This window comes from Mustela putorius, unplaced genomic scaffold, assembly GCF_011764305.1.
Source record: "Mustela putorius furo isolate JIRA1106 unplaced genomic scaffold, ASM1176430v1.1 tig00003836_pilon_pilon_pilon, whole genome shotgun sequence".
Classification (NCBI taxonomy): domain Eukaryota; kingdom Metazoa; phylum Chordata; class Mammalia; order Carnivora; family Mustelidae; genus Mustela; species Mustela putorius.
In genome coordinates, this window is record NW_025421989.1 from 6,289,917 (window position 1) to 6,312,274 (window position 22,358).

A 22,358-nucleotide genomic window follows, 5' to 3' on the forward strand; every position below is an offset into this window, starting at 1 on the left:
GATTGTACTTTACTGTTAATTTATTACCTATACTTCTTTGTTTTAATTTCCAGTGCTTTTTTTTTTTTTTTTTTGTAAGATTTTGTGTATTTACTGGAGAGAGCAGGCCACAAGCTGGGGGTGGGGAGGGGCAGAGAGAAAGGGAGAGAAGCAGACTGCCCGCTGAGCAGGGAGCCCAACCCAGGGCTCCATCCCAGGAGTCTGCGATCATGACCGGGGTTGAAATCAAGAGTTGGACGCTCCGCCGACTGAGCCACCCAGGAGCCCCAGGTTTTAGCGTTTCTCTCCTGCTTGCGGTCGCGGTCTTTAACTTGTCAGAGTCTGTACTGGTCTCTCTTACCAGGTCCTGCGTAAGGACCTAACAAGGGTGTGCGTCTGTTCTTCCGTTCCTACTTCTTCGCACTACTGTTGTCACACCGTTTACTTTCATATGTTTAAGAAACCACAGTACAGTTACTAATTCTGCATGAAGCAGTTAATTACATATAAAGGAAATTTTAAAGTGAGAAGAAAATGTTTTCATGTTTATCCCGTGTTTACCCTTAATGCCGCTCATCATTCCTTTGCAGAAATCCAGCGGTCCACTGGAGCTCATTATTCTTCCCCTTAAAGAACTTCTTTCTTGTAGGACAGACGTATGGGCATTGAATTCTCTCTGCATTTGTTTGTCTTAAAGAGTCTTTATTTTGTCTTCATTTCTGAAAGCTATTCTCTCTGAGAGTAGAATTTTAAATTGACACATTCTTTGAGTTCTCTGAAGATTTCATTCCATTGTCTTCTGGCTTACATTGTTTTTGACAAGAAGTTTGTGAGTTTTGTTAACTTCCCCTCTGGGTGTAATTTGTGTTTTTTTTTCTCTGGCTGCTTTTAACAGTTTCTTTTTACTGCCGATTTTCAGGAAATTGATTGTGTCTTGTTCGCATTTTCTCTGGTGTTTATCCTGCTTGGGGTTTTTGTTCAGCTTTATGGATCTGCTTTTGGATCTGTTTTACCTTTTTTAACTTAGAAGTTCCCAACCTTACTTGATCTTGGAAGCTTTGCTTTAAGTAATACACGTTATCATATCTGAAGACCGGTGTTTTATGAACAGACACTAACATGAACCCTTGCCCATGTTTGGGCACCATGAAAATCCGTGTTTACTAGTTCTGCATGCTTTGTAACTCCGTTCTATGTACTTGGACCATAGAGAATGGGATGATACAGAAAGCTCTTGGACACATCCTTGGTCGTGTGCAGAATGTACAAACAGGGCTTGCAAAAGGGGGGTCAGCCGTAACTGTGTGTGACTGCCAGCCGTGCGGGCACACTTCACGAGTAGCCATTTTTCAAGCTTTCTCATGTCTGGACAGTAATGATCCATTGCCTAGTTCTCCCTAAAGGAGAATATGGCACACCCAGGATTACTGCCTGCAGCTACCAGTTGTAAAATGTTAGTTCCAAAAACATCAGTCTAAATGTTTTCTGTAGGCATCAGACAACATATATTGTCATTTGACCATGCAGACTTTTTTTTAAAGATTTTTAAAAATTCATTTGAGAGAGAGAGAGAAAGAACGGGAATCAGTGGGGGGAGGGGCACAGGAGGAGGGAAACGCAGACTCCCTGCTGAGCATGGAGCCTGCCGCGGGACTTGATCCGAGGACCCTGGGATCCTGACCTGAGCCAAAGGCAGATGCTTACCCGACTGAGCCACCCAGGCACCCTGACTCTGCAGACTGTGTTTAAAAGAAAAATGTTTTAAGATGTTCCTTGTTTTTAACTTATGTGCTTATGGCATATAAGCTTATTTTTGAAGAACATCAAAGGTTAGGGCCTTGGAATTTGTGTACCAAATTAGCATCTTTTACCACTAACAATACAAAAGCATTTTTCCTGGGTCATAGTAGAACTTCAAAGGGAAGGGGTCTCTTTGGTGTTAACATATAACTAGACAAAGGCATACATCTACTACAGTGGCAAGAATTAATCCACCTAAATTAAGGGTCTTCCAAAAGTAAGTTTGTTTTATTTTTAAAGGTGAGATAAGATATGAGGAAGTAATTCAGGCATTGTGACTTTTCACTTCGTGGTCCCCATTTTCCTAGTTCAGCGAGTAAAGAGAGAAATGAGGATGATGGCCTGATTAATTCCCAGTGGATAAAGGCTTATCTAGAACTGCCCTATTTCTTGATACTATTATAGTATTAAAAGTTATGTTTATTTTTATAAGTCATTACCATCTTGGCACTGGTGTTTATTTTAGTCAAGTACCGTCATCTTTAGATTTCAAGCTTCCAAAGTCTAAAGAAGTGTGTTTTCAGTTTTCTCTTGGAGAACACCGTCTTCCAATAGCACAACCTCAATTAATTGGAATGTCTTGGGAGTGATGTGTTCAGTCAATCAGAAAATTGTCTTTTGAATTTCAACACAGTGTTGGAAAGCCATTCCGAGAGGACTTGGGCAGTGTCCGGCAAACCACGGCATAGTGACCGTGAGGCGTCCTCACCCATGGGACGCCAGGGTCCTTGGAGGACCCGCTAGAAGTGCAGCTCGATGAAGAAGGTGTCTCGCAGAATTCCTGCTGCCCGTGGCTCCCAGCGGTGAGCAGGCCCTGACACCAGAATTGCGACGTACTGTGTGTGATCGCCTGGCGTGACATGGTTGTTGGTAGGGCCTGGGGTGCAGCAGTGAGAATGTGGCATGAGGTCCGGGGAGGCAGGCTTCTTTCGTTATTTCAGAAAGGATGGCTTGCCTTTAAAGCATGTCGAACACGCTTGGGCAGACAATAGGTACAGTTTCGTGTTAACCACTATTGTTTTGCCTGTTCTTACTATTGTTGGCTTTTTATTTTATGATTTTATTTATTTATCTGACAGAGATCACAAGTAGGCAGAGAGGCAGGCAGAGAGAGAGGAGGAAGCAGGCTCCTCGCTGAGCAGAGAGCCCGATGTGGGGCTCGATCCCAGGACCCTGGGATCATGACCTGAGCCAAAGGCAGAGGCTTAACCCACTGAGCCACCCAGGCACCCCTATTGTTGCGTTTTAATAGCTTCACAAAACCCAGTGTTGCCAGTCCTCTGGGACTGTGGAACCGTTCTTCAGGTAGTGCCGACTGAACGCATGCCAACCACCTAGACAGCCTTGTTCTGAGGAACTCGCTTTGGCAGACTCTTGCTTACTTATCTTAAACCTCGGGCCGCTTGGCTTCCCAGCTCATCTGGTTCTTGGTGTTCCTGGCAGCAGCTGTGCCCGTCATCTCCAGTCTGTGGATATAGTGGAAGCGCTTGCTGGAGTGAGGGCTCTGCCCCCACGTATCTTTCCCAGCGGCCCTTCCCCGTGTATTGGATTCAGAGGGGAGGAATGCTGGCGCGACTCGGCAGGATGGTTCTGGCCGGGGCCTCTCTGCAAGGGCAGCCAGGAGCTCAGCCGGGGCTGCAGTCATCGGACGGTTCGACCGCGGCCGGCTGGCCTGCTGCAGGGCTGGCCTCCTCACGTGGCTGGGGGGTGGCGCCGGCTGGCCGTAGGAGGCCCCCCCGTCCTGCGCCATGCTGGCTTCTCCATAGGCAGAGAAAAAAAGACTTCAGGGTGCATATTGGATTGTAGTCCTCCAAGAAATAGAATTAATATTTATATGCTATGCATTTATGACCAGGAAAAAGGTATGTTTGTCCCTTTGACCTAGAGATCCACATGGGTTATTTGTGTTGAAAAATTGGGCAGTGATGGAGGAAGCTTTATGGCAGTCGGCAGAAGCCCCCCCAGATGCTGTCGTCGGAATCTAAGATGTGCGTGACAGCGTTATTTCACCCTCTGATATTTCACAGCAAAAATCAGAAGTCATGAAGAGAAGACCTTAGTCTCAAACCCGTTCTAGTAAAGTGCCTCAGCCGTAGCAATATTGCCATTTTTGGGCGAATCAGTGACTGTCCTGTGAGGTGGAGGACATCCCGTGGCCTCCCTGGTCTCTCTCCACCCGTGGCCGTTGGCCCCCTTCTCCAGGTGTGACAGCCGACAGCGTCTCCGGAGCGCGCCTGCTGTATCCTGGGGTGGAGGCACCGGGGGCCCTGGTGGGCACGGCTGTGTTCGGATGTGGGTGCGCCGTGATAATCGCAGGCTTTTACGGGGTGTCATGTGCATGGAGCGCTATCCGATTTCAGTATCGCATTTGAGAAGGTCCCTCGACGGCCATTGTCAAACTCAGGTGTCGCGGATGAATCTGAGTGGAAACGTGAGCAGCCGTGACCTCAGACTTGGTGCTAAACTGGGGAGGTGGGAAAGGGGGGCAAGGGCAAAGCAAAGCCAATCCAGTTTCTCTGGTTGCCTGCTGCGCTTGAGGAGCGCCTGCGGGGAAGGTCGTTTGCTTTGCTGCAAGCAGAGAGCACGTTCTTCATCTTGGTGCTTGCCGTGCACAGCGCTAGCCGGCCACCCTTAGCCATCCGCTGTTAGCTGGCCGCCGTTTGGCGGCGGGAGTGTGGAGGCCCCGAGCTTCCCTAGGGCTTGCGCGGCCCTCTGTGGCCGTCCGGTTTGCATCGGTCAGTCCTGGAGAGCTGGAGGCTTCCACAGAGGAGGAGCAAGGCAAACTGATAAGGCAGTTCCCCTCCAAGGGTGTATGCCCCACGGGATGGAAAACCCGGGCTCAAGCACATGCCTGTGCCCGAAATTTCATGGCAGCAGTAACCACGATAGCCGGAAAGTGAACTCCTGCCGGAATGCCCGGCATCTGATGGGCGGGTGGCAGAGCCAAGTGTAGTCCACCCCCGCGGTAGAGTAGTGGTTGGCCGCGACAAGGAGCGGAGTGCCGACACACGCCTCCTCACGGCTGACCCTCGGGAGCCTTTTGCTCAGAGAAAGGAGCCAGACACAGAAGGTATTGTGTGTTTCCACTGATGTGACACGTTGAGAATAGGCCGGTCCAAAGAGACAGAGTCGACTGGGCTGGGAGAGGGAATGAGCAGGGACTGCCTAATTGGGTACACGGTTTCCTTTTGGAGTGATAGAAATGTTTTGGGGCCTGAGGAGAGGATGTTTGCACAACATTGCAGTGTTCTAAGGGATCTGTGCTTCCCACGGCGGAAGGACTGCCTGGGTAGGTCTGCACCGTGCCTTGCCCGGAGCCGAGGAGCAACCAGAAGATTGCGCAGTCCCTTACATGTGTGTGACCGCCTTTGAGAATGTAGGATATATTGTGTTTGTTAAAGTAGTTGGCCCTTCACACCAACACTTTGCAGTACGTGAACCTTTTTGCCTGTACTGCGCCTTGGTGGTGGTTCTGTCTGGGCCCTGATCACGGGAGAATCAGTGACAATTTAGGTATTAGAAGAACATATTTATCATTTTTAATTTATTGTTTCTATCAGTAAACTAATTAATTTTGACATGTTGCATAAGCAGAAGAGCATTGCTAACCAGTCCTATTTTCCCGTTTTTGTGTGTTTATAACACGCAGATGATGTTAATTACACTTACGGAGTTTAACAACATATATAAAAGATAATCTTCCATTCCAAGACTCTCATTTGTGAGTTACCATCTGTTTTGGACCAAAGAATAAGAATTTGATTCTAAAGGTTTTGCTGAACAGCTTGTAATAAGAGCTGTTTATATATTAATTACTTATTGAATTATTATGGATTTTAGTGTTTTAATTTCCAAGCAATTTGGGGCTTATTGTGGTGACATCTGCTCATATTTTGATACTTTATGGTATTTAGTGATTTCATTATAAGGCTATCCACCCCCCACCCCCGTGGTAATTTACAACTCAATCCTGAAAACAGTAATTTGCTTTCTTCTTCAGGTCCTATAAGGAGTGTTGTCTTATTTTATCTCTACCACAGAAATTTTTTCATTACGAAATGTATTTTTATTTTATGAGCAAATTCAGTATTCCTTTATGCCTGCTTCACTCTGGTGAGTAATATCTACCGAAAGACTTATAGGGAAGTTTTGGGGGGGGGGGTTGTTTTAAAGATTTTATTTATTTATTTGAGGGAGAATGGGTGAGAGCACGAGAGAGAAGAGGGTCAGAGGGAGAAGCAGACTCCCCAAGGAGCTGAGAGCCCGATGCACGACTCAATCCTGGAAGTCTGGGATCATGACCTGAGCGGAAGGCAGTCGCTCAACTGACTGAGCCACCCAGGTGCCCTGTAGGGAAGTTTTGTTTGATTGAATCTTACTATTTTTCTTCAATGTTAGATTTTTACAAGTTGCCCTGTTTATTACTTTTATCTTACATATCCTTATGGTGTTTTTAGGAAAATGTACTATAATGAAACTTAAGGGCCTGTGAACCCATCTGTAAAATTTTTTTAGCTGCCTTTCTTTGCACAGCATAGCTATAAAAATGACTCATTGGGAATAATTTACTTGAATTTCCTTAAAACATTTCATGATCTGTGTTTAATAATAAGAAACACCTTTATTCATAAGCTTCACTGATGAATTTGAATTCTATTAACCCTTGTTCCTTTTTATCACTTAGATTGAACCAGAATTTAAGAGAAGATGGCAAACAGTTAATTTCCTTAGAGTTTGAGCCTATAGATAATTTAAATGTAGGAGGCTGGATTCATTCATAACCAAGGGAATTTTATGAGGAAGAAGGTAAACACTGTTAAGTCAATGCTGGTTTGATTGCTCAGAGTTCATATTGTCCGAAAGGTAGAAACATGTTTTCGATACAAAGGTTAACTTGGGAGCTTACAAACCTGGCTTGTTCAGAAGTGCAAATGGTGGAACGCTTGTGAAATTGCAATGTATGATAACAGTAATGGATAGGTTGAGCCAGAGTGAGTCAGTGCCTTTCTTTGGCTTTATTTTAGGGAATCCAAAAGGGGAAAAAAAGATTCTAATGTTGTGTCTGTGTGTTTGTAAGGGCGTAGCTATACACATGGACTTGCATGCAAGGCTCTTGTAAACGTTCGTCTAAGTGATGTCTGTAAAGCTTCCTTAAAACACGTTTTCTTCTCTCCGAGGTGTGTATAGTCTAGTTTCTTGGTTGCGTAAGATACAGTCCCCAAGACAAGAGCATGTCAGGCAGGCATTGATTATCATTAAAGGACAGCAGCAGCAATATCTGAACTAAAATTAATTTTATTTGCTTTGAGACTCTTGGGATTTCTGCACGTGCGGTAATACGGACCGGCCGCTTCCGTTTCTCGTCTTTCGGTTTGCATATCCGTGTGCAAGTGTAAGACAGAGAATGTGACATAGAAGTTTGTGTTGAGATGGAAAAGGGAACCAGTGCCATGCTTGGAAAAAGGAAAAACCACAAATGGGAGAGGCCAAAGGTGAATCCTCCGCAAAGAATTTCAAGTTTTTTCTTCATTTCTCCTTGGTTCTCACCAGGCAGCTCCTGGCAGACACTTTGCAGTTTATACGAGCGGATGCTGGGGAGCTCACTGGTCCAGAGGTCTACACATGAAGTCACCATAAAGGTAAGCAACCCACTTGCTGTTGCATACTTGTCCTTGAGCTGAAATCCTTTGGAGAAGTGGAAGTGCATTTTGCCCAAACTGAACATCTTCTGTTTAAAGGGACTTTTTTCAAGTTGCAGGTCTTGCTGAAGCTGCAGGTAGTAGATAGAACACCCGGAAATCATTGTGGGCTTATATGTAGTTAACTCGAAGTGATGAACTTGCCTTTTACTGCCTTCCAAGAATTTTGGATACTGAACCAGCTATTACAAACTGTTTTGGGTCTTACCAGGAGAGGATGACACCTTCTAAAACCCAATCTAGGGTTTCTTAAGATTTTTTTTTTTTTAAAGTAATCTCTTTTTGCAACATGGGGCTCGAACTTAACAGCCCTGATAGCAAGAGTTGCATGCTCTGTTGGCCAAGCCAGCCAGGTGCCCCCGGACTTCATGAGTTTCTTAACACAGTTTGTGTGTATCTGCAAACTGATTTGTAGTTAACCTTGAAACTTACTAGAACAACATGTAGATCAGTACTTACAGATCTAGGAGATGATAAGGTTTCCAGAAGAACAAATCAGACAGGTTCCAAGAGTTGAAGCCCATATGCCAAGCTGAAAGTGACGGCCAATTCTGTAACAGTTCCTGTCTTTTGGTAGATGGGATTATACGGTTTGATTTTATTGTTTACTTTTTGTATTTGCTGTACTGTTTACTGTTTGTATTTGCATCTTCTTTATCAATTTGACTGCCTTCTTTTCTTAAGTTTTTTTTTTTTTTAATTTTAATTCGGTTAATTAGCATATGAAGTATTACTGGTTTCAGAGGTGTAGGTTGGTGATTCATCAGTCTTACATAACACCCCTGCTCGTCACATCACATGCCCTCCTTAATGTCCAGTTACCCCGCCTCCACTTCAGCACCCTCAGTTTGTTTCCTATTTTTGTCTTTAATTTAAAAAAAAAAAAAAGCCCACAGAAACATTCATAATTTTTAAAACATAAAGCTGGAAATCTGGGGAAGAATTTTGCCTCTTGCTTTTAAAAAATTCCATCAGAACTAAAGTGATGGTCCTAAATCTAACTACAGCAAGAATCTTATTGAGGTATTTTTGTTTAGAACCAAGTATGTAAAGGGGAACCTGGATGGCTCAGTCAGTCAAGCATTGGACTCTTGCTTTTGGCTGAGGTCATGATCTCAGGATTGTGAGATTGAGCCCTGCACTGGGTGTAGAGCCTAACTGAAGATTCTGTCTGCCCCCCTCCCAAGGCCCAAGTATGTAAAAATAACAAAGTAGATGTATAAGAATCTTGATATTTTACTTAATTTTTTGAAGAATAAGGGCATCTGGGTGGCTCAGTCAGTCGGGCGTCTGTACTGGGCTCAGGGCGTGATTTTGGGGTCCTGGGATTAAGCCTTGAGTTGGGCTCTGTACTTAGGGGTAAGTCTGCTGCTCCCCCTTCTTGTGCTCTTTCCCTGTGTCTCTCTCTCTGTCAAGTAAATAAGTGAAATCTTTAAAATAAATATTTGAAAAATGTAGTTTGCTAAAAAAGTAAAAAATAAAAAAAAATTGTAAAATATTAATTGTGTTGAATTTGTGACTACCTTTAATGATATATGTTCAGGGTGCATCCTTCTGGCACCGGGAATCTTTTTCATGGCCTAATAATATTTCATTGTGTGCTTCCACCACGTTTTGTCGGTCTCTGCATTAGCCGATGGGCATTTGAGTTGTAGTTCCTTGCAGTTATTAGGAATCATCATTATTTGTATTCCTGCTGTACTGAACATCTGTGCAAGTTTTTGTGCAGACACGGGTCTCCGTTTCTCTTGGGTGCATGTCACGGAGTAGAATTAATAGGTTGTATGGTGACCGCGTTTAACATTTCGATGAACTGCCAGACTTCCATCAGTCGGTGGTTTTGGAACTGTTGTCGAACCGTCTTCCAAACGTCAGGGGAGATGGCAGAGGTCTGTGGTTACTGGTGTTTTGACTGGGAGCAAACTGCATGCTTAGGGAACGCACTTGGGGTTCCATTGAATGGAGTGTACGTTGAATTCCTCCCGTGCGTGAGGCACTGGTGTTGAGTGTGTGTGAGTTCATCCCTAAAAGGATGACTTTGGATTTTTGGGTTTTTGGGAACCAGAGCAGACCATGGCGGTGGTGGTCCCGGCTCTCACTGCTAACGCGGCTGGTTTGTTCCTGAGGAGCATCTGTTTTGGGGGGCATCCCCCGCGGGTCTGCAGGCGGCCACTTTCAAGCCCGGAATGGACAAAGCAGGCACTTGTCGTCCAGTGTAGACAACAGTGTGGGCAGGAACCTTTTTGGTAGAGCTGAAAAGCCAGATCAAGGGTGGCCTTTTCTGCCAAGGGCCAGAGGGGAAGTCGTTGAGGCCTCGTGGGCCAGCCGGGCGCTGCTCACGGCTGCTGGGCTCCGCAGCTCTGGTGTAGGAATAGCCGTTGAGCGCCCGTGAATGCATAGCCTGGGTGAGTGTCAGTACCGCCTCGTGATGTACAGACGCTGGAATTTCAACGTCAGCTCAATTCCATGAGTCACAACACAGAGCTCTTTTCATTTTTTTGTTCAACCGTTTAGAAATGTAACAACTAGTCCTAGCTCACGGGCCTGACAAGGGGGAGCAACAAGTGGGATTCAGCCCCAGGCCCCAGTCTGCTGACTCCTACCTCCAGGAGCACAGCCGGTTTGTGTCTGCCTCTTCTAACGTCTGCTTTGGGGCTTGGAGGGCATTTGGAGGTACAGCCCTGGGAGGCCCATGCTGCGGTGAAGATGGAATCCGTCCCGCGGTCATAGCAAAGGTCCTGCGGATCTTCAGGGACCTGCAACGTCTAGGCATTTGGGGGCTGCTGGGCTCTGTCATGAGGTGTGTCCTGGACCCACGTATCGGCCCTGAGAGTTCTCAGAGCACGGCCTCACCCCTGCTCAGGGGACATTCGGCCCTGTCTGAAGATGGTTTTCAAGGGACGGTGCTGCTGACTGTGGCGGGCAGAGGCCAGGGATGCTGCTTAGCCCCCTACAGCGCATAAGATGCCCCACCACTGGGATTCAGATGTCCCCAGTGTCAGCAGTGCCAAGACTGGCAAAGCCTACTCCCTGCTGCTCTCAGGATTGTACTCGGTATATTTAATCTGACCAGTCTGGGGACACCTAGGTGGCTCATTCGGTGACGCGCCTGCCTTCGGTTTGGGTCATGATCCCAGGGTCCTGGGATCCAGTCCCACATCAGGCTCTCTGCTCAGTGGGGAGCCTGCTTCTCCCTCTTCCTCTGCTGGTGCTTGCTCTCTCGCTCTGTCAGATCAATGAAATCTTTTAAAAAACCCGACTTCCTACATTTGCTGACATAAACAGGACGATCATTGGACTCTCATCTAATACTTAAATTCATAATATTTAAGCTTTTTTTTTTTAAGATTTTATTTGAGAGAGAGTGAGCAAGAGAGCGAACACACATGAACAGGGCAGAGGGAGAAGCAGACTCCTGGCTGAGCAAGAAGCCTGATGCAGGACTCGATCCCAGGACCCTGAGATGGTGACCTGAGCCGAAGGCAGGTGTTTAACTGAAACAGCCACCTGGCACCCATTTAAGTGTTTTTTTAAAAACATATTTTCATTATTCTTATAAGTAGAAGCACCAAAAAATGTTCTGTGAAGACTCAAAGAGTCCATGGCAGACTTTGTGAGGCATCACTTGCTTTTCTATCTTCTAGAGAAAGCCATAGGGTTTATTTTTTGAAACTCTAGAGGCCGCGATCTGTGAGCACATGACATGACCTCACTCACGACTCCTGACGCAGGCGAGCGAACCGTCGAGGCCAGAGTCCTGCATATGTGGATGAGAATCACAGTGTCTCAGAGGCTCCATAGCCGGGCTGCCTGTCTTCCTAAAATTCATGGGAGGGCCTCTTGCACGTTGTAGAGAAGCCGCTTCCGATTTTTCAGTCTGAAGATAGTTCAGTCTGTATGCTGATTTACACCCTCATCGGGAGTATTGGCTTAAAGCAACATCATGGGAAAAGCAGGACTCTTACGTGGAGGCTGTCTCTGGCGGCATCTCCACAGCAGCTTGCCGTGAAGTCCCGGGTGCCTGAGTTTGCGTCACCGTGTGTACAGAGGAGAGGACAAGGGAAGAACAGCCGAGCTGCCCGTCGTGTGTCCGTCGTCTGGCTCCTGGGACGCAGACTGAGAGGTGGTGGTTTGCTGTTACTAGGTTGAGCACTTCTAGGAAGGCTTCCTTCTGGGTCTTCCCCTGGACAGGCAGAAACATGTCAGTAAATAGGGTGGTGAGTTTGCAGAGTTGGAGAGTGCACTCTGCGGCCACTTGGGAGGCATGCAGATGGCTCTGGAAGTAACCCCAGGGACTGGACGCTTTTCCTGCCCCGTCAGCATCCGCTGTTGATGTGTGCACGGGCTTTGCACGCAGGCCCCAGCCAGCCACGGATTAACCCAGAAGGGCGGCCAAGCGCAGAAAGGACCTTTTCTGAATGCCTCCCCCTCGGGGGTGTTTTTTCTTCCATGAAGAGCGGCATTATTTTCCTAACACAGGAGCCCCTCCTCTGCCCTCCCAGCCCTGTAGCCTCATTTCCTACTTAGAAGCGCTGAGTTGTTGTCATGCAGATTATTTCTGGAGACACTGCCAGGTTTTAATTACATTTTAATGAATGTGAAAACAGTTCCCGCTCATAGGAGAAGATTTGGAAAACAGAAAATCACACACAGAGAAAATTCCACCCCCAGAAGGAGATGCTAGACTTTTTGGGAGGGTTATCTTCCATCTCTGTGTGTGTGCGCACACACGCGTGCATGCAAAACAAAATTTGGCATCATGCACGTTCCGTCTTGAAACCTACTTTTCTCCTACATAACGTCGTATCGCGGACCTTTCCCCTGGTCATGAAATATTCTTTTAAGGACTTCACCTTACTCTCTTGGCTGATTTCCATATTGTAAGTGGCAGTACTGTTGCTAGGACTCCAGTAATAAAGTTAATAGTTAGACACTTAGTAATAAAACGATAGTTTGATTATATTTATAATTTTGGGCTATCTAACTGCAAGTAAATAAAGAACTGTAAGCTTAGTGGGAAATGTTACCTTTGTGGGGCATCTTTTCTTACTATAAAATAAAAGATGTCTACTCACTGCTAAATGAAGAGAAATCCGAGAAAGTAAGCAAGCAGCATGTATATTTCCCCCGCTGTATTCCATGTGTGTATTTTCCTGTAACTGGGGTCAAACTGTAAATGCCACAATTTGTGGAATCGTCTTGTCATAGAAGAGCAAAGTGTTTGAATAGCTACATGTTGTCTTAATGACAGTTATGTAGCAGAAAGAGATGATGCAAAGCAGTAAAGCAAACCTCTTTCTCCTCCAGCGTAAGCTGGTCTCCAAGCAGATTTTAGGAAAGGATGCTGTATAAATGTTGTTACCTGCATTAAAAATATCTTCAACTGACTGCTTATTGTGTAATGAAAATAACCCTAGCTCCCACCGAAAGAGAGAAACACATTGTGAGGGAAGCGCATAGGGGAGGGTGGGACCCGCGACACTCCGTCAGAATGTCCACGGAGAAACGCAGAAAGTGCCTTTTGTAGGATGAGGTCATTTCAAGCAGATTTTCCAGCTGCTCTGGCTCTCGGTTCTCAGGCTTGCGTGGAGACAGGTCCCAGAGAGCGGAGCCTTTTCCAGAAGATTACTTGAAGCCATGGAGTCTTCAGCATCCACGCCAGCAGGCCGGAGGGACAAGAGAGGAGACAAACTTTCTTCCGTGTCTGGAGGGAAGGGCGGTTTTAAAAGAGTTCAGGGGAGGATTTCACAATGGGGCCGACTGTCAGAAGAGAAGCCTTCCCCTCTGAGGATACCGGATTACACTCTTCCCTCCCTCAGTCCACGTGCACTTGGCTCACTGCTCTGAGAGCCCCCTCCTGCTGGCAAGGCGCTGGCCCTTCCTGCCGTCCAGTTCAGCGCCAACTCCCAAGTAGGTCTCCTGGGGTTATGATGTTGAAGATAATTCCATGGCCCCGCAGACCATGTTGTTTTGGGGTGATCGCCTCCCTTCCTAGACAATGCTAGCCTTGAAAACCGTTGATGTACGTGCTAACTAAAATGGAACTCCTCAGTGACATTTCTCTTGCACCTGAACTTTGCACTACTTTGCTAAGGATGATTAACAGCCGTTTCTGCCGCCTTGAGATGCAGTCACAAACAGCAACACTATAAGTAACTCCCCATCCATTTCTCCGTGGCTTCAGCCCCAGGTGACCGAGTGTGGCAGCACACTTGTATTCGCTGGGGCTACTGCGCACACGTCCTCGCCCTCGGCCCCGGTGCGCTGCCCTCTGGTCTTCAGACAGTTCCAGGAGGGGACAGCCTGGCTTTCCCTCGCGGGCCGAGGCGCTTCTCCCCTTCCTGTGCACTGAAGACCTTGGATCAGCCGGATGGGAGGGGTCTCAGATCACCACTGGGCCAGGCAAGGAAATGCACTCATTAAGATAGCAAACCCGTTTGGTGTTTATTTTTGTTTTTGTCTTTTTGTTGTTTCCCTTCTGTTTGAGGCCAAGGAGGGTGTTCCCAATGCCACCAGAGCTCTCTTTTATCCTGGAACTGGAGAGGCAAGAAAGCACCTGTTGGATTTCTCAGCGTTCTTCCTGTCCTGAGTCCAGGGGAGCGTGTGGTACATCATGCAAGGTCCAGAATGTTCTTCCATGGCAGCCTTCCCCCTCCCGCCGCACACAGACAGCTGGAGTGTTCCCTTATTTGTGTAGAGGAAGAGAGGTGTGTGTGTGTGTGCGCGTGTGTGAGTAGTGTGTGCACTTGAATGTGTTTAATTCCTAGAATTGCCAAAACACTGTGCCTTGAATACGGGAGTTGGGCAGAAACTTCTGTCATCTCCTCAGACCTCATTCTCCTTCAGCACAGAGAAGGCCGAACCCGTGTGCCTGTTATTTGCAGTAGGTCTTCCGTACATGCGCGCTAGGATCCGATGAGGCTTACGTGACGGAGGGAGCTGCTGCTTTTCAGCGGGAAAGCTTCTCCTCCTCTTCACACCGCTCTTTCCGGAGAGGAGTTGGTTGGAAATGACTCGCGGCGCTGACGACTTCCATCGCATACCTGCCGGCGTGAGGGCTGCGATGGGCTTGGCGACCTTCCAGCGCCGCTGAACAGCCATAGCTCGGCCTCCTCGGGCTCCGTGTGTCTTACCTGTGTTCTCATCTCGAATACCTGAGTCTTTGGTCGGGGGAAAGCAGGGCGAGGTGGTCAGGGGGCTCGCTCATTGGTGGGGTGGTGGTTTTGGCTGAGGTGTGGAGTTGTGAGAAGGGCCTTGGAGACGGGGACGAGCAAAGCAGGGGCCGCGGTGACCAGCCCGACGAGTGTGAGGGCCAGGGCCTCCTCGGAGAGGGGCGGTGCTGAGCGGTTCTGCGGCTCAGGGATGCTTCCTTCTGGAAAGGGGACATGATGGGGTCGTGAGGACCCAATGTCCTGTGGCCCTGTTATACTGCTGCTTCCCCTTCAGATCGAACTGTTGGTCGTTTCAGATTGTTCCATTTTCGTGACATGAAGCATATAAATTAAAAATCACACATTCAAGTTCCCTGGAGGAATCCCAGTTCATATAGACGAAAAGTAGAAGAGTGGGTGCTGGGGGGCGGTGAGTGAGGGGGCAGCAGGGAGTTAGTGTTCAGTGGGGTTTCAGTGTGGGAAGGTGAGAAGGTTCTGGAGATGAACGGTGGGGCTAGTTTCACAACGCTGCGGGCGTCCATCGTGAGTGGTCCACCAGAGGTGGCGGTAGTCAATGAGGCGTTCCGTTCCCACTCCCCCCGGAAAGGGACGGAGTGTTAGTTTGACTTGCTTATCTGCTGTGCAGAACGCTGTCCTGCTCCTGAGGAGAGCGCGGACCAACGGAGGGCCGTCCGCACTCAGGGACGCACAGGATTGCCCAACTTTTCTCATCCGGCAAGAAGCGCGATTTCATCTTCAAGCCAGGGCAGGCGTGGGGGCCCGAGACGTGGGCACACTGCCATCAGGGCTCCTCCTGTCCACGTGCTGCCTCCGCCCGTTCCTGTGACGAGGGTGACGGGGGCGCCTTCTTCGGTCTGTGCTCGGGGACAGCCTCAGAAGGCAGCAGATGACCGGGGAGGCGGAGTGTCCTCGACGAGGCTCACACCACACGCTCCATATGGGCTCCCACGCCCCCCACCCCCTACTGTGTGCCTCTGCTGTGGTCGAGCCTCTTCGTGCAGCGAGCAGCAGCGTGTGTCCTCACGTGTCGCTGCCCGCGGAGCCCTGGGCGGAAAGCCGTGCCGCGCCCCGTGGGATTCTCGTCTGGGCCTGCAGCAGGAAAGGGAGCGTCACTTCCACGCTCGCAAGTGGACTTTGGTGAGGTCGGTCTGAAGTGAAGCCATGTCACTCGTTGGCGTCAAAAACGCAGAGCGCACGTGCCAGCACCACCGCCACCTCCGAGCAGCTGCTGACACGCAGCGCAGCCGAACGCCCTGGTGACTACTGCTGTCCCTGCAGGGCGGCATGGGCAGCCCCGTGGCGGCAGGGCGCTGGGGACCCGGTCGGCAAAGCGGCTGCCTTCTGCTCAGGTCATGCTCCTGGGGCCCTGGGATCGAGCCCCGCATCGGGCCCCCTGCTCGGTGAGGGGCCTGCTTCTCCCCTGCCCCCCACCCCTGCTCATGCTCTTTCTCTCTCAGATAAATACGTACAGTCTTAAACCAGCCAACCCAAGGAGTTAAAGTGGACTAATTAGTGCTGTAAGATTGACAGTCCGTTCAAAGACTGTTCTCATGTCTGTATTGAAACAGCCTGAAAATCTGTATGTATGTTGTACTTCCCTAGTGTTCAGTTTTTGTTTTTGTTTTTGCAGCTAAGTTTTATTATTTTTTTACTTACTTATTTTTTAAAGATTTTATTTATTTGAGACAGCAAGAGAGAGCACAAGCAGGAGCAGAGGGAGAGAAGTGGACTTACTCCCCGCTGAGCAGGGAGCCCGATGCGGGCTCCATCCAAAGATCCTGGGATCATGACCTGCGGGAGGCAGGTGCTTTAACCAACTGAGCCACCCAGGCGTCACTTTATTATTTTTCTAAAAGATTTATTTATATTTTTAGAGGGAGCACTTGCGCATGTGTGCGTGAGGAGGGACCAGGGAGAGAAAGGGAGAGGCTGAAACAGACTCTCTGAGGAGCACGAGCCGCACGTGGGGCTCGATCTCACGACCCTGAGGTCAAGACTGGAGCGAAATCAAGAGTCGGACGCTCCACAGACTGAGCCGGCCAAACTCCCCTGGAATTAGGTTGTAAAAGAAGAGGCCGCGTAAAGACTGGTGAAGACGTTACTCAGCTGTGGGGGAGGTGCGATCCACTTACCGCGTCTTCAGAAATTGAACCGCACAGCTGAGGGACAAGAGTCGGGACAGCAGGACAAGGCTTGTTGTCTGGACGACACTTCACATGGCTCTCTTGCAGGCTGGGGCTGGTTTCTGTGTTCTTCTCTCTGATGCTTACACATCAAAAAGCCTTTAAAAAGGTGACACTGTGGGGTGCCTCGGTGGCTCAGTGGGTTGGAGCCTCTGCCTTTGGCTTGGATCATGATCCCAGGGTCCTGGGATCAAGCCCCGCATCAGGCTCTCTGCTCGGCGGGGAGCCTGCTTCCTCCTCTCTCTGCCTGCCTCTCTGCCTACTTGGGATCTCTGTCAAATAAATTAAAAAAAAAAAGGTAACACTGCGCTGGCAAAAGCTTATGCTGACTTATAAATTTAGAGAGAAATTCAGTCCACGATCAGAAAGCGGGAGAGCCAGATCTGATGTAGTAGTTTTCCTGCTTGGGATAAAAGAGGGTGTGTAAGGAAACGAGGAGCATGAGCCTAACCAAACTGGCCCACAGCCCCTGGTGTCTTGAGGATGTGGTCATCTCCTGCTCCAGAGTCTTTCGTGAACATGCGTGCACACACCTGTTCGTGACACGTTCTTGTGGGTGGCCAGTAAGAACCAGGCTCTTGGGGTGCTGGGACGGTGTCTTCTCAGAAAACAAAACAGAGGGCCCCAGGGTTCAGGAACTACCTTCGGCTCAGGTCATGATCCTGGGATCGAGTCCCACTTTGGGCTCCCAGCTCCGCGGGCAGTCTGCTGCTCTCTCTGCCCTTTTCCCCTCTCATGCTCTTGCTCTCTCTCTGTCCCAAATTAATGAATAAAATCTTTTAAAACAAACAAAAGAAACCAAAATCAAAAGAAAAAAAAAATGTGGAGGCTGAGAGAAGAAATCCGGACTTTATTTTCTAATGAAACTCCTGACAGCTTTGTGGAAAGAAGTTTCCATAGGCTCTGTGAAAAAGCCCACCTCCCGTGGTGCGTTTTCAGCGACGGCTTGCGTGGCTGTGTCATTAAGCATCACCTGCCAGACGACCCCACCTTAACCCACCTCTCTGTAAATGCGGTCCCTGTCAGAGACAGAAGGCTGATTTTTCTCTTCTCTAGAGAAAAACCAGCAGCAGTTTTACAATTCGGAACACTTGGCGACATCTGGAGACGTTTTTGATCGTCACAACTCCAGGGGGTGCGCGAGGTGGTGCTGGCCTCTGCTGAGGGGAGACCAGGGAGACTGTGGCAGGGAGACTGCCCAGCGTCCTCCAGGGCCCGGGCAGCCCCAGAACAGAGGGTCATCTGGCCCCCAGGGTCAGAAGTGCCGGCACGAAGAGACTGTTAGATTTTCCTTCTCCCCAAGCACCCCACAGGAGCGAATACGGAGAGCAGAGCGAGGGGTGGTGTCTGAGGCATTCCAGGCTGCTGTGACAGCACAGCACGGACCGGGCATATTCACCAATAGACGTGTCCTTCTTGCGACTCTGGAGGCTGGAAGTCTGAGATCAAGGCGCTGGCCAGTGTGGTGTCTGGTGAGGATCTGCTTCCCATTTCCTAGACGGGCGTCTGCACATTGTACCCTCACTCGGCCGAGACCAAGGGCTCTACACAGTGCTTGTAGGACTGACGTGCAGAGAGCTCCCTGCAGCCCCAGACCTGTGGGCAGTTCACACGATGACAGCCTTCATCTTCGAAGCCCGCAGCAGAGTGTCTCTCTCCAGGACACTAAGAAAGAGTCTTACATGCTATAACAAGAGTTAGGAGAATGACATGTGGTCACCTTTGCCGTAGGACATAACCTAAGGAGTAGAGTGACATCCCTGTCCTTTGATGTGTTCCGCGGGGGTAGAAGTGAGTCCCAGGTATTGCCCACACGTGGAAAGGGGCTCTTAGCAGGGTGGGGCTCCTGCGTGTGTCCCTTACAGCAGCCTTTAGGGTGCATCCTTGAAGGTCTTCCTTGCCCTTTCATCTTTATTCTCAATAAGCACAAAGTTAGTTCTCATTTAATGTTAAACGTTTTGGCACCAGTAAAATGTATGATGTGGAAATGCATGAAATTTCATACACTGCAAGTGTACGGTGTGGCCCGTGAAGACCGTTCCCCAACAGCCAGGGACGTTCGGGCTTGGTGACCTCCCTGAAAGGGGTCCTGGCCTTTCTTGGCTTTGGCTCGTCTTGGCGTGAGTGATCTGAGAAGAGCTCTGCCGCGTGGTCGGCGTCTCTCCTCTCCGGGCTCGCTTGCTCACACGCTACCGGGATCGTTGGGGAGAAAACCAGCTTCTCTGTTCGGTTGCTCCTTGTCCGTGCTCCATCTCTCTGAGACCTGGCTTCTTTATGGAAATGATGTCAAGGTGGCGTGTACTCTTCTCCCTCGTGGGTTTTCCTCCTCAGTGCTGCCTGCAGCCTATAGGTACAGTGACCATCAGGTGTATCGTTGAAACTTCATGAGTGAGAGGTAGGAAAATTCATCATCTTCCCGAACAGCACGTGCGGTCTGGTCCATGTAATCACCTGCCCTAGCGGTGTCGACGTGACCTCTGGTCTACTCCTGAATCTTCTCCGTCTGGGCAAGTGCCTCGTGTCGTACCCTCCCGAGCCCGTCAGTGCACCTCGGGGTTCGTTCGTGCTCGTTACCAAGTATGTGGTCATCCAGTGCCTCTGTGATTTTTGTTGAATAGAAGGTTGGGTTTTCGTTTTCTGTTCCTGAATTTGTCATTTGTGTGGCTTATCCTGGACCCTGTCTCAGTCTTGGAAAATACACCAGTGCCTTTTCCTCTTTTTATTGATTTATTTTTATTTATTTATTTATTTATTTTTAAAAATATTTTATTTATTTATTTGACAGAGATCACAAGCAGGCAGAGAGTCAGGCAGAGAGGGAAGGGGAAGCAGGCTCCCTGCTGAGCAGAGAGCCCAACGCAGGGCTCGATCCCAGGATCCCGAGATCATGACCCGAGCCAAAGGCAGCAGCTTAACCCACTCAGCCACCCAGGCGCCCCACCTCTTTTTATTTTTTTGAAATTTTCTCCTGGATCTATTTTTATATACATGAAAAAAATGCATATATATGTACGTATTAACAAAATTATGATTACTTTCATGGTTATACGATCATGGTTACGATTTTTTTCAGTCGTTCTCAGAAAAAAAAAAATGCAGAATACAGGCAGTGTTTCAAAACTGTCTTCCCACTTTTTCTTGTCGTCTCACAGAGGGTGGCTCCCGCATCCGACAGACCTCATCGCCGCGAGGTGAGGCTAAGATGAGCATAACCAGTGACGAGGTGAACTTCCTGGTGTATCGCTATCTCCAGGAGTCAGGTAAGAGGCTTGGGTTTCGGTTAGTAGCAAACGCACCTGCGGCGTGGTGCGTGCGGAAGCAGCCGCCATGGATCGAAAAGCCAAGCTAGAGAAGAAGAGCATACAGCATTCTCACTAAGAGAGCTGGAGGGGAGAAGGTTCTGGGGCTGCCCTGCTCCTGGGGTGGGACGGGGCGTGTGTTCTTTCTTCCCTTGATCTCTCTCTGCCCAGATGAGGTCAGATGGCAGTTAAGGTCAAGAGCAGTTGGGAAAAACATGGAAAGGGCGTTAACGGAGGGGCTGGTGTGTCTTCGTGGTGTCGTGTTTATGCGAGCCTCTAGGACTGAAGATCACGGATTTTTTGAGCTCCTAAACCACACCCCACCATGGGCCCATGGCCATTTCCTGAAATATAGCAGTAGTTCTGGTCTCCTCCAACACTTCTGATTATGACCAAGATGTCACTTTATAGTAAGCAAGGTACAGGCCAGACCTGTGCTCTCCGCCAACGTTATGGACCTTGTGAGTAGCCGCTGGCACCCTCAGGGGCCGGGGGAGGGGGCTGACAAGAGCCTGGGGTGCAGGGTCTGGCCGGGCTTTGTCACAGGACAGCAGCAGCCCTCTGAGGAGTCCTTGGACGCCTGCGAGCCCGGATTTGTGCGTTAGACCGTGTCACAGCTGCCCCCCACGGCGTGGCCTCCACAAAGTTGAATGGACTGCGTGTGGGTGCTTTCTTAAATTCGCAAAACTCTGAGTTCTTTTCGAATGAACGTTGTTAGATTTTTAATTAATTTCTAAAGTGAATATTGTCTTTAAACTTGGAAAGCTTTAAAATTTTTCTTCTGAGACGCACAAAATGACATTGATGAGAAACATGGTTGTCACCACCTACCCGCCCACACTGAGAACTACCCCACTTCCAGGGCCCGCGGGACACCCATGTTCGACTCTGCGGTGCCGTCGCCTCTTTCCAGTGCTGACCGCCTGCCCGGGTTTGGCGCTTGTCCCCACATACTTATGCGCACACAGTGTCTTCCTGAGCCGGGCAGGCCCTGGCATGTTAGTTCCCCGCGGCACTGTAACAAAGTAGGCAGACCGGGCAGCCCAGATGGAGATGGCTTGTCCCACCGTGTGGGAGGACGGATGCCCAGATTCCGGGTGTGGGCCGTGTGAGTGGCTTCTGAGGCCAAGAAGGGGTCTGTCCCGTGCCTGTCTCCCGGCTTCGGGTATGTCGCCCATCGTCTCTGCTGTTTTTGGCGGCGGCATCACGCCTGTGTCAGTCCTCATTGCACGCGGCCTCCTTCCCGGGTGCGTCTGCTTCTCCCTCTGTCCCAGCGTGTCCCGTTTCTCCTCCTGGATTAAGCCTCACCAGACTCTGGTATAACCTGGTCTTAACGCATTAGATCTGCACTGAGACCTCGTTTCCAAATGAAGCCACTTTCTGAGCTGTGCCGGGGGCCTAGGACTTAGGGATTTGGGGCAGGACACAGATCAACCCACAGCCAGTGGCCTTGTGCGTTATTTAAACTTCCTATGCTTGGTATCCTATTGTTTATGTTCTGCAACTTGATTTTTCAAGAAGGGAACCAGTTCCTGGGCCTTTCTACCTTCCAGAGGCACACGGACAAGACTGAGGGGAAACCAGCTTGTGAGTCCCTGAGTCTGGGCTCTTCCAGAGTCAGCCTGGAAGGCTGAGCAGGGCAGGTGTTCCGTCCAGACCTCGCAGCTCAGACTCAGACCCTTGAACAAGTTCTGGACCCCACTGGAGCCTCTCCTTCCCTGCAAATAAAAAAATACAGTGGTTATCCTGGGCAAAAGTCATGAGCACTGGACATGTGGTGTGTTACAGACAAACACATCTGCCTGTCGGATCCTGGTTCTCTGTCCCTGGGGACCCCAGGCAGCATTTTTCATAGGAAGTGTGCATTCTTCCTCCGTATATATTAGGTCACTCGGATCAGCTGTTGCCCGACATAATATGAGAGAAATTGATAAAATGTATATGACCCCAGCCCTGTGGATCTGGGGAGTCACGGGCACCTGTCACTCACCCTGAGGAGTCGGGGGAACTGCCCGCCGTCCTGTGGACTTTGAGCATTGAATTCGAGAGCCCTTTCTGTGTACACCCTTCAGTACGGATATAGGATGGAGGCAAAAACACGGTCAGAATGCGGTCGGAACTCACAAGCTGAACATCAGGATAAATAAGTGATGTGAAAACTGTGTGCCTGGCCTGGGGGGAGGGTGTGGGGCGGGGGGGCGGTCCCTGGGGCTTGAGGCCCAGGGC

The 22,358-nt window shown here is 49.2% G+C and overlaps 1 protein-coding gene across 2 annotated transcripts in view; it reads left to right on the plus strand.

Annotated features, from left to right (window-relative positions):
* TBL1X (transducin beta like 1 X-linked) overlaps window positions 1-22,358 on the plus strand; it is a 200,468-nt gene that overhangs the window by 135,220 nt on the left and 42,890 nt on the right. Inside the window, exons 2-3 of one of the 2 annotated variants that reach the window (XM_045089276.1) lie at window positions 7,330-7,418; window positions 19,986-20,093. In XM_045089276.1, coding sequence (XP_044945211.1) covers window positions 20,036-20,093 — 58 coding nt within the window. In that variant the 5' untranslated portion in view covers window positions 7,330-7,418; window positions 19,986-20,035. The remainder of the gene's footprint in view (window positions 1-7,329; window positions 7,419-19,985; window positions 20,094-22,358) is intronic. The other variant, XM_045089277.1, reaches the window with a different exon arrangement.